The 12982-nt window shown below is 44.4% G+C and overlaps 1 protein-coding gene across 3 annotated transcripts in view; it reads left to right on the forward strand.

Annotated features, from left to right (window-relative positions):
- Positions 1-12982, forward strand: part of ARID5B (AT-rich interaction domain 5B) — a 254225-nt gene that overhangs the window by 170106 nt on the left and 71137 nt on the right. For all 3 annotated transcript variants that reach the window (XM_048505139.1, XM_048505140.1, XM_048505141.1), the window contains one exon: positions 8582-8694. In XM_048505139.1, coding sequence (XP_048361096.1) covers positions 8582-8694 — 113 coding nt within the window. The remainder of the gene's footprint in view (positions 1-8581; positions 8695-12982) is intronic.

Below are 12982 nucleotides of genomic sequence, written 5' to 3' on the forward strand. Positions count from 1 at the left end.
TATCATAATGGGGAAAAGTTCACATTAAACGTTCATGGATTTCTTGGAATATATCCAACCCTTCAAAGTTTAAATAAGTTCACCCACACACGTTAAAACCCAGCTGTATTTATTTTATGTACAAAATAATAATTAAGGTTTTACTTTACTTTAAAAATCATAGGCTTACCGATGAGGATTATCTTCTTTAGTTCTATGGTTGTTATATGAAAACTCATGTTACAGTGTTTTGTTGTTGTTGTTGTTGTTGTTTTGTGGGCCATCCCATGGAAGACAAATGCTTCTGAATTCAAACTCGGCTGTTGGACTTGTTTTTTATGACCAAGGTACAATCAATTTTATTATGATCCTAGGTCAGTTGACAGAAGTGTTGTGAACAAAGTCGATAACCCATAAAAATTATTGCTGTAACCATGTGCTTCTTTGAATCTGATGTTTTGATTCGTTGGGTTTTAATCATTTTGTGACAAAATGGATGACTTTTTTTGACACTGAGGGCACATCAGAAATCTGTTCTATCAAATTTCACGTGATGGTTTTCTACACAGTAAGCTTTCTGCGTAGGAACATGTGGTGACTGACAGTTAAACCCAGTTGTTCTGTGTACACACTACACATGTGAGGAAAGATACAGTCTAGTCCGGTGAAGGTTTCCCAGTCTCAAGGTTTGGTCCTGAATCAGGGCTGTCATTCACTTATTGCCTTCTTTTAAGTATGTTATGGCTGTATAATTATAGTAAATACTGTAAATTGAAGATAAGAAATAATATTCTGGTGCTGCAACCAGAACCAATTAGGGGAGGGCTAAGAGGGCCATTTGATCAGTATCACACGTTCAGAGGGGCCTCAGATTTATGCATTGGTTAATGTTTGGGGATTTAGTAAGTTTGGCACCTTGCTTTTATGCACATTGGAACATCATTGTTAATTATGGTTAAGGGATGTCAAATTCTGAAAGCGATCTGTACGTCTCTAGACCTCTGAGGGGATCTCCTAACCACACAACTGTATTTTATGTTTGGTTCAATTAAAAAAAAATTACAAGTGGTGATTAGTCTTTCACTGCAAAGCCACATCGAGATACCAAATGGGGAAATTCTTAACAGTTTGCTCAATTAGAGCCATGGTCACTTGCTAGTCACAGTTATGTCACCAGGGCCCTTCCCATGAGTCTCAGGGTTTGAGATACTGGCAATCTCAAACCTTGCCTGTGGTTGTCACTCTTACCGATGTACACACAGTCTACATGTATGCAACTTTCTGATATGGAAATTATGTCTGTACAGGAAATGCCTTCTTGTAAAGCATGCTTCCAACCAGGAAGGCAAGAATTTTTTCTTAAATTGAAAGTCATGCTTTCCTGTTATTCTAAATAGCCATGGAGACAATGATGCTTTGGACTTCTGCTAAGAAAAAACAATATTATCTTAATGCAAGTACTTAAGTGTTTGTTAAAGTGAAATATGGCCGAAGGGATGGGGGATGGGAAACACACGTGCTTTCTTCCTATTTGAAAGAGTCTGCATTCAGTACAAAAAGTCAACTGAATGTCAGTCTTCAAAGGCAAGCAAGCCACAAACTACAGATGCTACTGTTAGCTGCCCTGAAGCCAATTAAGTTCCAGATGTGATGTCGACTGGGTGGTTTAATAGAATGTAAACGGTTTTAATATTCAGCTTAGAGTACTAGAATATCTAATATACCATCCGTATTTGTTGGAGTGGTGTGTGTTTTATTTCTCATCAGTTCCAACAAAGGAAAAAATAGTGCATGTTAATTGTCTTCTGTTTCCTTTAAAATTGACACTTCCAAAGTAGCAGCATGGGATATTGTTTTTCAGTTTCAGTGTGAGTTTTCATGCCGCTATCACTCTTTCCAAATACAGGAAATCTAAATGTTCCATTCTCTCCCCATAAACATACACACTTTAAATAAAAGAATTTATCTTGGGAATTCATAGCTGCGAATGGCGTTAAGTCTTTCTTTCTCAAATGGAAAGAGTTGTTAAGCTCAGATTGTCAGCAAAGGCTTGTGTGGTTCTTGATATTTGTGAAATTTCCACTTCACACTGTTTCACCTCACCCAGACTGACTTTAGCACCAGGAAGTAGCTAGGTGGAAAAAAGAAAAGAAATCATTTTGTATTGTATTGAGAACAATTTGCTTTGCCAGTAATTAGCTGTGGTCTTTGTTGTTGTTTTTTGACCATTTCACAGTTTGCGGGGCGGGGGGGGGGGGGGCGTATTTTTCCATGTTTGGTTTGCTTTAGTTGATTTTGTTTTTAAATCCTAGTTATCACAAAAATAGTTAATATCACAAAGGTCAAAGTTAGGGACATAACAGGAAGAACTGTGAAAGAGAAAAGGAATGTCTCAATCAGAGTGGAGTAAGAGAGATGACAAACTGATGTATCCAGGTGCCCTTCATGTGTTCCAAAGCGAGCTTATTTTGATTACAAGTGAAAAGTGTTAGCGTTCAAACGGTGGCTTTCATCTAGATCAGAGGTCGGGAACCCGCGGCTCCCGAGCCGCAAACGGCTCTTTGCCGCTTGTGGTGCGGCTCCCGGCGTGGCTGCCCCTTTCTGCAGGGGAGGGGAGAGAAAGAGGCGCCCGGCTCAGGCGAGGTAAAGCATGGCGCAGCTCCCCGTTAGATCATCTGAGAAGAGCTTGTGAGAGGAACTCCCTCCCCTGCAGGGAGGGGAGAGAAGCCCAGTTTCCTGCGGGGGGAAAGCAGTATAGGTTGGAGGGGAGTGAAAAGTGGTGCTGGCTCATGGATTCTTCAAGGCAACACACTATAGCTGTTTTGTACAAAGCATAAAGGTAAAAAAACAAAATAAGCACTGTTATCTTCATTTTAAATGTCAAAAAGTATTTGTGGCTCCATGTGTTTTCTTTCCCATGGAAAATGGGTCCAAATGGCTCTTTGAATGTCAAAGGTTCCCGACCCCTGATCTAGATGATGACTGACGATAAACTGGCCATTTTACCTCCTTTTTGTTGTTGGCCAGGATGCCGCTGAACAGTACCTGTTCCATTTTGCAATTTATACAGGTGAGCTTTGGGGAGGAGGGTTGCCCCAGATATGCAATGTTCTGCAGCACTCAACAAAGTACCGTTTTCTGCATTGAACCTTACCTGATACCAGACTCAGAATCACACTTCAATTTTCACATTGACCTCAGTGTCGTCTGTTTTATTTGTTGGGAGAGATTAATAGTTGGTTGTCACGTGTTCCTAAACTTGAATATGTCACTGACTGTGCTGTCAGCCAAGTTTAAAAAAGAAGTTGATTGATGGTTCATCTCAAGCAATGAATTGATTAATTAGTTGATTTAATACATGCCAAAATGCCAACCGAAGTGCCTTTTCTGAGCATTCTTGAAGACCTATGATACGTTTACAGCTGAATATGCAAAAGTTAATGAAATTGTTAGGCTATTGTAAGCTTTAGAAATTAGTTATGGCGTGGCTTCAGTTGGGGGGCCTGACCACATGTAACAATGTTTCCGAGGTCACCTTGGGGCTGTTCAGCCAATTGATGAGCTCTAGGAGATCTATATTTAATTATCAGAAGACGGGGACCTGATTCGGATCGGGACCATAGTGCACAGGGGAAACAGGCTTGCCCCCATGTTCTTTTTTTCTTATCTGAAACATCTCTGGGGTCCTCTGTTTGCCCCCACAGGAAAATTCTGTGTAGTATATCATCATACTGCAGTTTCCGCAGCAGGTCAAATGGAGACTCCCCAGATCCATTCCAGGTTGGGAAGATGGCTCTGGGAAAAAGCTTAATCCAGCCCCCCACCTCCCTACAATCCCCATGCAACTGAGAATTAAGTTTCAGAAATCAGTGGGAGCTCCAGCTATAGAATTCCCAGTGCAGGTCTGGTGTGTGAACACAGAAGCCGGTGAGGTTTAGCAATTCTGCTAAAAATGTGTACTCCCTGATTAATCACCTCAGGCCATTAAAAGTAACAGTTCTGTAACAGCTGCTAATAACAGCCTTTAAAAATTAACAGCCTTTTGATTCTGTTGCATCGGTTTCTTTGCTGTCCCTTTCTGCAGAATATTTGAGGGAAGGATAATATTTGGATAATATTTTCTTATCTGTGAATACTTTCACAGTTAAGAAAACAGGATGCGTGCCTCTTTGACTCACGTGTTTAATTTCCGAACCAAACCGAGACATTGTGTAATAAGGTCTTGGCCCACCGTAGAGTCAGACTTTCCAGAAGGCAACCCTGAACAAGTTATTTTGCTTCTGCCCTGTGTTACTCCCCTCCAGTTAGGCCTGGCTTATACTCTGCTGCTCAGGAACAGAAGTGGAGGAGGGACAGAAGGTGCAAAGTCAGGTTGGGCAACAGACTCTCAGTGCTTGGCCACAATCCCTCTCCCATACTGCACAGCATTCCAGGTTTATCTCTAAGCACTTCGTTTAGAAAACATAGGGGAATGTTGCTGCTGGCGCCAGACTGAGCATGAGGTGAACATTAACAGTCACTGAAGGCACCAGAGTGGGCTACAGTTTGAGGGATACTCCAAAGCCCCACAGTGAGCTGCGTGTGGTGCCCTCCTCCAAGCTGTGTGGTTTTCTTGTGTGGCCAAGGGGACACATCCGACTGCAGCTCTGAGCCTAGTGAAAGAAAACAGGAAGGAGAGGGGTGCAGTCTGGCTGTGCTCCCCTGCCCGCTAGCTGAGATTGTGCCCTGGCAGCACTTCACAGCTGGTAGCCCAGGCTGTTCCAGCTCCAGCCCTTGCCTCTCTCCAAGCTAGATGATCTGGAGATACACCAGGAAGCTCTTCCTTGGCCTTTTCCCCAGCTGCTTACGAGGGGTATGCAGGAAGACATGCCTGCCCTAAAGGGGGTCTGTCAAAGCCACTAATGTCTACTCAGACTGGCAGTGGCTCTCCAGGGTTTCACATCTACTACCTGACTCGTTCAACTGGCGATGCCAGGGATTGAGCCTGGGATCTTCTGCGTGCCAAGCAAATGCTCCACCACTGAGCCACAGCCCCTCTCAGCTAGAAAGGTAGGAAATAAGGGAGGGGCATGACTGCCATCTGAGTCTCCCTGCTCCCTAGGCTGTTTCACCACCCCTTTCCAAGAGATCCCTGTATGCTGTGACGTCTTAGCACTACTGCTGGCATTGTAAATGGTGGTCGTTGTGAAAGGACCATGCTACAAACCCACCCTGCCACTACCCAGCTCACTGTTAAATATGGGGACCACTCCCCACCTCCTGTTGCCAGTTTGGCACCGCTGAAATGCTGGCACTCTAGGTTGTCTATACATTGGTCTGGCCGTGCTCACTTTAGTCAGCATTGAATGGGGAACCACCAAGGTTCACCTATCACATAATGGTCAAATTACCCTGGACTAGCCCTGGTTGCAGCTGCATCACCATTGGTCCATGTAGTTTAATAGTGTCCAGTCCACCCCAACTAACAGTTTTCAGGTCTTTCTCATCACTGATTTCCTGAGGTTCCTTGAACCGAAGATGCCACATGGGAGATGTCTGGGACTTTCCGCATGCCAAGGGATGCTCTGCCGCCGTCCCACAGCCCCTTCTGGAAATCTGGCAGATGTGACCATCCATTAAGAACATAAGAACAAGCCAGCTGGATCAGACCAGAGTCCATCTAGTCCAGCTCTCTGCTACTCGCAGTGACCCACCAGGTGCCATTGGGAGCTCACATGCAAGATGTGAAAGCAATGGCCTTCTGCGGCTGTTGCTCCCGAGCACCTGGTCTGTTAAGGCATTTGCAATCTCAGATCAAGGAGGATCATTGATCAAGCTCTGCTCCACAACTCTACTTGGGCTTTTCCGTTTGCGGCTTTGCGCCCCTTTTTCTGTGCGGCTCTGGAGGATCTGTGCATGTCGAGATGGATTCTCATTTCTGACATTCTCAGAGAACCAGTCTAGTCAGAGAAAATAGAGAGCGCCATTCAGCCACTAACAATTCAACGATCTAATGTTCTGAATACTCTTCATGACTAATGTCTTTCGTGAGGAGTGATTTTTTTTTCCTGCTCAGCAAGCCATCAAACACTTGCGGCTCTGAGAACATTATAGTGTCATCATGAATACGACTAACTGATCAGCCATTCGCTTTTCTAGTCAAGTGAAATGTAACTCATCTATAAATGGTGCCTGCCATCGCGGAGGAACCTTTTCAGCAAGAGGGGAACTATTTCATCTATGTCAAAGTGGCTACCACAGTTGCTCCTATTTTAATTGTGTATCTAACATGAATGGGGGTAAAAAGTCATACTAGGTGATGTTATTCATGATGTAATCTTGGAACATTTTGTTAGAAGGCCATTTCCTGTTTGAATTCCTTAGCAATCTGGGGGGGGGGGGATGGGAAATTCAACATTTCCCTGGTACCCCCCATCCCTACCCTAGCAACAAGCAGTGTGTAGAGGTGAGATTGTTGTTCCTGGAATGTGCCTGTTTGTCGCTTTTCATTGAGTTAAAGCCTAAAGTGGGAAACGTGATGGGATGTTTTAAAAAGACACATTCTATCCCCCTCCTTCCAAATCCTCCACACTATGTTGACTTTTGATGAGAGCGACCCCGCTGAGAAGAACTGGAGCTGACTTGAGTTTTGAGTCTTGAAGCTGAGTGGAGTCCATCCCGGCCCTTCCAGCTCCTTCGCGTGGTTTGGCGAGGCGCGTCACTGCCCTGCCCGCCCAGATTTCCCCCTCGGACTGGCCGAGGAATCGCCAGATCGGGTCGGGTTTTGAATCCGGCGATCTGTTTCCCTGCAGGGCGATCGACCCCTTCCTCTCTTTTCGGCCGGCTCTCGAAGCCGGCCCCCTTGCTGGCCTCGGCGGGACTGCCCGGCGCGCCGCACAACACCAGTCCCCGGCGCGTAAAGGCTCCTTGGCACGGATCATCGGCGCGCCCCCGGCCCCAGCCCCGGCGAGCCCGGCCCCCGCTCCCCGCTGCTCGAGTCACTCATCTGGGTGTTTCTGTGAGTAACGGAGCAGCTGGGAGGGGAGGAAGGAAGGCGGGGAGTCGCCAGCGGCGAGCGCGCTCAGTCGGAGGCTCTCCGCGCTGCCCGGGAGATGGGAAGCGCGCGCGGTCCCAGGCGGCAGCCTGCATGAAGAGGGAGAGCGGTCAGGCAGATGTTTGGCCACTGGAATGGGTAATCATGGCTGCCACGACTTTGTTTTTTTTGGGGGGGGGGAGGGTGTGCCTGCGCTTGTTTAAGGTGATCCCCAACCCCTCATCCCCTCTCAGCCTCAGTTGGCAACCTGTCTCTGTTGCCCTGATTTCCTGGGAATGTTTGCTTGGTATGGCTGGGGTGGGCTGCAGGACTCTGGGGTTCCCCCCCCCCCCTTCCCTTCCAAAGTGAGTTTGTGTCTCTGCGCCTTTTTCTCCTGCCAGCCCCCGCGGGGCAGGACACTGCTGTACCGGAGCCATCAGTCTTAAATTATGGCAGCCTTTGCCTCCGAGAGCTAATTGAGATGTAAAACGTCCTGGAGCCGCGTGTGTGACAAATGTAAGATTAGAAACAATTAGAAGCCACTCCAGAGGTTTGTGGCGTTTGGATTCCTGACATTAGGATAATGGTCCGGAGAAGTCATGGAAACAATGGATACTTTACAAAGGGAGCCGGGAGGGGAGTTTATAGCAAGTTAGAGGAGCTATAATCGCAAGTTAATGATCGTTTATCATTTTTAATGTGGGTCTGGTCTGGTGGCTGGGGTGGTTTTTACCTTGAAAGCACACGCAGGTCGCCTTCCAGACTGAGCAAAACAGCCACTCTGCTCTCTCTTTTTGCCCCGTGTAGGTTTCTCGTAATTGGCATTGGGATAGTAATAATATTTTCAAATGAAAGCTAAGTTTAAGCTTTTCTTCGGTGCGTTGCATGTTGTGACTTTCAGAGCACAACCCCAAATGGTTAGGTTGTCTGCACCTTGGAATCCTTGAGATTTGTGAATGAAGGTGTTTGAAGCCCAGGAAGCATAGGTGGCTGTGATAAACTGAGCATCTCCTTTCTCTTTGACTCGTACTTCAGCCACTGAATTTGTACAGAATTGGAAACGTGAATGATTTGGGGTGCTGTGTGGTTTCCGGGCTGTATGGCCGTGTTCTAGCAGCATTCTCTCCTGACGTGAATGATTTTATTTCTTGAATTGTGTATTGAAATAGTTGCTTCTGTGCCTGCGAAGATATTTACTGCAAATAAATGTTGCCTAATCGGATATCTGACATCTGAGGCAATAGCCAGACAGGGGATTCAGTTAATGCTTTACATTTTGCCGAACAAGATGCAGATCTAAAGATCTTTTCCCAATTTGCTGCTATGCACTGTCCTCAGAAAGCAATTTCTGCTTCCTCAGTATTTTTCTGAGTTCTTGTTAGATGTAAATAGCAACAGATTAGTTTGGGGGAGGATGTTGTATAGAAGTAGATGACTTCAAAGCAGCGCAGCTACTGGGGAATAATAGCCCTCCTTGTTATAAGGGGAGAAAAATCCATTTCATATATTTGTTTTGAGAGTGATTGCCCCGTCTTGAGAAAAGGCCTTTGTACGAAATCATGCTGAGACCATTGCCTGTTTTGTTTTCAGCGCCAAATCTTAAAGGCAGACCACGCAAGAAGAAGCCATGCCCACAGAGAAGAGATTCACTCAATGGCATTAGAGATTCCAACAATAACTGTGACAGCAGAGCTGTTGCCAAGGTAAGTCACTTGGTTGTCTGAATCAAATGTCGTCATACACAGATTTTTGCCTTTGTTTTCCAGCAAAAGGCTACAAAGCAGGAGTTGTTGCTTTTTTTGTGTGAAAATTAACACAAATTCTTGTATTTGGTGCCCCCCCCCCCTTTTTGTGAATTTTACACTGCTTCAGTCTATGATATTATCAGTCCTTCCAGCCTTTAGGGAGGCTGTAACAGGTTTGTTGGAAACAGGGTCTGTGTTTTGCATGAGAACTAATCTGAACCTTTCAAACACCCACCAACCATTTCCTCCAGTATCTACATAGGAAAAATAAACCACTCAAAGCGTTTCTCACTCTCCTTCCAAATATAAATAGATATGAAATATGAACCTTCCTTGACTAAAGGATTCCAATAAACATATTATATAGAAAAAGAATGCCAAGATTCTGGGGTTTTTTAAATGGAAATTTACAGTGCAAGTTTTATGCTGGACCAGATTTTATAAACACATTCCATGGTGTTTGAACAGTCCCTGGATTTCAGAGGGTGAGCAAAAGGTTGATTTGCACGTGTGAGATCATCACTGTGCACGTTGCCACTTGTTGATGACGGCAACTTCAAGTGATGACTGGTTTATATGAATGAGCCATTGGTCATCTCAAATCACAAAACAATGCTTTCGGGTTCCAGTGAGAGGCAGGTCATATTATGATACACAGAAACCATCTCCAGCTAAGAGCTTACCCTACTGTGGTGTTTTTATTGTAATGTTTAAATAATTGGTCATTTTGGAAGAAGAAACTCAAAAGGGGCTTAAAAACTCCTTTTCCTTCCTCTCCCCTCAATAGACACTTTGGCTGATTCCGCATGGGCCAAAAACAGCGGTGTGAAAACGGTGTGAAAATGGTGTAAAAGGGTTTAAAACAGTGTAAAAGGGTTTATACTGTTTTCACGCTGTTTTCACACTGCTGTTTTTGGCCCGTGCGGAATCAGCCTTTGTGAGGTCGGTGGGACTGAGATAGTTCAGAGAGAACTGTGACTAGCCCAAGCTGGATTGTAGGAGTGGGGAAACATATCCAGTTCACCAGATAAGAGTCCTCCTCTCGTGTGGAGGAGTGGGGAATCAAACCCAGTTTTTTCCAGCTCTTAACCACAACACCACGCTGGAGTCTGGTACAGCAAGTTTCCATGTCCTCAGAAAGAGAGCCAATGTATATGTGACATGAGTCGTACACCCAGCAAGCAATCATATACTGTTTCTCAGTGCTTGGGGTGCTTTGAGGGGAGGAGAAAGGCGTTTTGCCTCGCTCCTGTTCTATTTTCCATCTGGAAATGGCTGTGGGAGGGCCTGTTTGCCCCTTCCTTGGGCTCCACAAGTCTTGGGATCATAAGACTGAGAAGGAAGAGGCAAAAAGAGGCGTCCCTTGGTGGTTTCCACTAAGGAAAATAATGTGAGAGTGAAGACAGAACTGGTCCCACCCTAGTTCTCTAAACCTCACCGAGTGAAGAATGATGCTCTCGTCTGCTGCCTCCTGGAAATCACTCCTGAAAAGGCCAGTATATAAGTTTGCTATGTATATATAAGCAAGATTATGAGAGTAATCTGATGCTTCTGTACGAATGCTTTTTGCAATGCCTGTGTTTAATTCAGGCAGATGTCTAGGTCTATAGGGTTTTTCCCTTCCCCCCAAAATCAGTTTACCTGTTTTGTTTAATATTGGTTGTGTCTGATTAGCTCTTTCTTTATCTTGTCCAAGTTAGAGCTGCCACAGTTTTCTAGCAGAGCTCTTGTGCTGCTAGAAATGTAGCAGTGAAAGATTCGTTTGCTAAGTATCTTTCTGAGAAAAGGTGGCAGCTATGTGAGAGCCAGTGTAATATAGTAGTTAAGGTCTCCAACCAGTTCCTGGGAAACCCATGTTCAAATCCTCACTTGTGCCATGAGATTTTGTTGATTGACCTTGGGTCAGTCATATACTGTAAACCCTAACCCTGGTGAGTATTTGGATGAGAGACCTCCAAAGAGTACCAGGGTCACGATACAGAGGCAGGCAGTGGCAAACCACCTGCTAACATCTTTTCCCTTGAAATTAAACAAGGTTGTCAGAGGTTATCTGTCACTTGGCGGTAAAAAGTGGAATGAAATCTATAGCAGGGATAGTTAACTGATGGCAGGCATGTGGACCGAATTCCACCCTCCCACAAGCAACTCTGACCAGATATTGATCAGCGTATGGGGAAAGATTTGCCATAGTTTTCACCCAACAAGGAAACGAGAGAGAATACAAAACTATAAGTAATTGAAAGTTTTATTATATATCACAGTTTCGTTATTACATATCTTTTTATTGTAATGTTTAAATATTTGAATGAAATGGTTATAAGCTGAGCATGTTCTGCATTACTGGGTAAAGTCCTCACGTGGACTCTGATCACCCGTGGGTGGGTCAGTTTATAGTAAAATACAGTTTCAGCCTGTGAACCACAAAATCACTTTTGGAATCCTGAATGTGTTTCCCAGTCTAGACAGTCAGTTGGGAAATGATCGCAGATTTTCTGGGTTATATTTTAAAGACAAGCAAATGCTCTGAAAAATAATATTGTGCTTTACAATTATAAGAAATGTACTAGGAGAATGATATGACCAGGCTCTAGGAGTGGAATTGACAAGTCTTTCTTAGATATGCTGTCATGCTTCTTGTGTTATTCATTTATCTTTAGCTTTGGGTGTTACCAGAGGGCAACTGTCTATCCAGCTATACAGCCACTGCTTTCCTAGCCCATTAAGAGAGGAATGCAAGTCTAGTATTATTTATTTAGGTGTTTCTGTCCAGCTTTTGGACTCAAAGTGGCTTATACCTTTGTTTTCCTCTTCACAGTAGTAACCCCGTGAGACAGAGTAGGCTGAGACAGAGTAATTGGAGCAAGACCATCCAGAACATTGGGGATTTGAATCTGGATCTCCCAGATCCTCATTTGGCACTCTAACCATTACATCTTACTGGCCACTGTTACACTCCTAAAGTGCAAACGCATAGAATCATAGAGTTGGAAGACACCACAAGGGCTGTCCAGTCCAACCCCCTGCCATGCAGGAATACACAATCAAAACACTCCTGACAGATGGCCATACATCCTCTGTTTAAAAGCCTCCAAAAAAGGAGACTCCACCACACTCCGAGGCAGCATATTCCACTATCGAATAGCTCTTACCACGTGGAAGTTCTTCCTAACTTTTAGGTGGAATCTCTATTCCTGCACCTTGAATCCATTACTCCTCTGGAGCAGCAGAAAACAAGCTGGCTCCCTCTTCAACATGACAACCCTTCAAATATTTACACATGACTATCATGTCACCCCTTAACCTTCTCTTCTCCAGACTAAACATACCTAACTCCCTAAGCTGCTGCTCATAGGGAATGGAATCCAGACCTTTTACCATTTTGGTCGCCCTCCTCTGGACTCCAGCTTGTCAATATCCTTCTGGAATTGTGGTGTCCAGAACTGGACACAGTATTCAAGGTGAGGTCTGACCTATGCAGAATTGAGTCATACTATTACACTCTAGACACTATACTCACTGTAGACACTATACTCCTATTGATGCAACCCAGAATTGCATTAGATTTCTTGGCTGCCACATCTCGCATGTGAATCTGAAATTTGCTCCTCTCTCTTGCCAGGCTGAGCATGCTAGACAATTTTTTTAAAAAAATGAGAGAGCTGAAGATAATATCCCTTTATTGCATCTGTTTACAGGTCTTGTGCTTCTTAAAGCCTACAACATCTGTTTTTAGACACAATGTGAGAGAAAGAAATGAATCTGTATAACCTCAGCAATTAGTCCTGTGCCCATGAACTCTTTTAAAAATTGCTGCCCACTTCCAAACAATAATGTTGGCTAGCATTCTGGATGATTTGCAGTTTTCTCCATGTTGTGTGGAACAATATGTCTACACAAAGTCTAAATTTATCCATGATCGTTTTCAGGCATGAGTCTTAGGGACCATATAAAGTGCTCATCCCCCAGTTACTCAACCCCTACTTTTGAACCCATGCTGAATTTTAAGAGCTGAATAGAGTAAGCAATGTTCGAAATACACAGACAATCTATTTTGAAGTGTTCCAGCCAGAGATGTTGTATAGATCTCATGGGCTCGCAGATGACTTGGGTTCCATGTTTCAGAAAATGTTTTAATTATAGGGAGGCATTCCCATTGTTCATATTTCTTTGAGGTCTGCAGAGAATTTTGTGCGAAGCCAACCTTAATTTCTGTGTCGATAGGGTTGAATCTGGGGATTTCTTCACA

Source organism: Sphaerodactylus townsendi, linkage group LG08 (genome assembly GCF_021028975.2).
Source record: "Sphaerodactylus townsendi isolate TG3544 linkage group LG08, MPM_Stown_v2.3, whole genome shotgun sequence".
In the NCBI taxonomy this organism is placed as follows: Eukaryota; Metazoa; Chordata; class Lepidosauria; order Squamata; family Sphaerodactylidae; genus Sphaerodactylus; species Sphaerodactylus townsendi.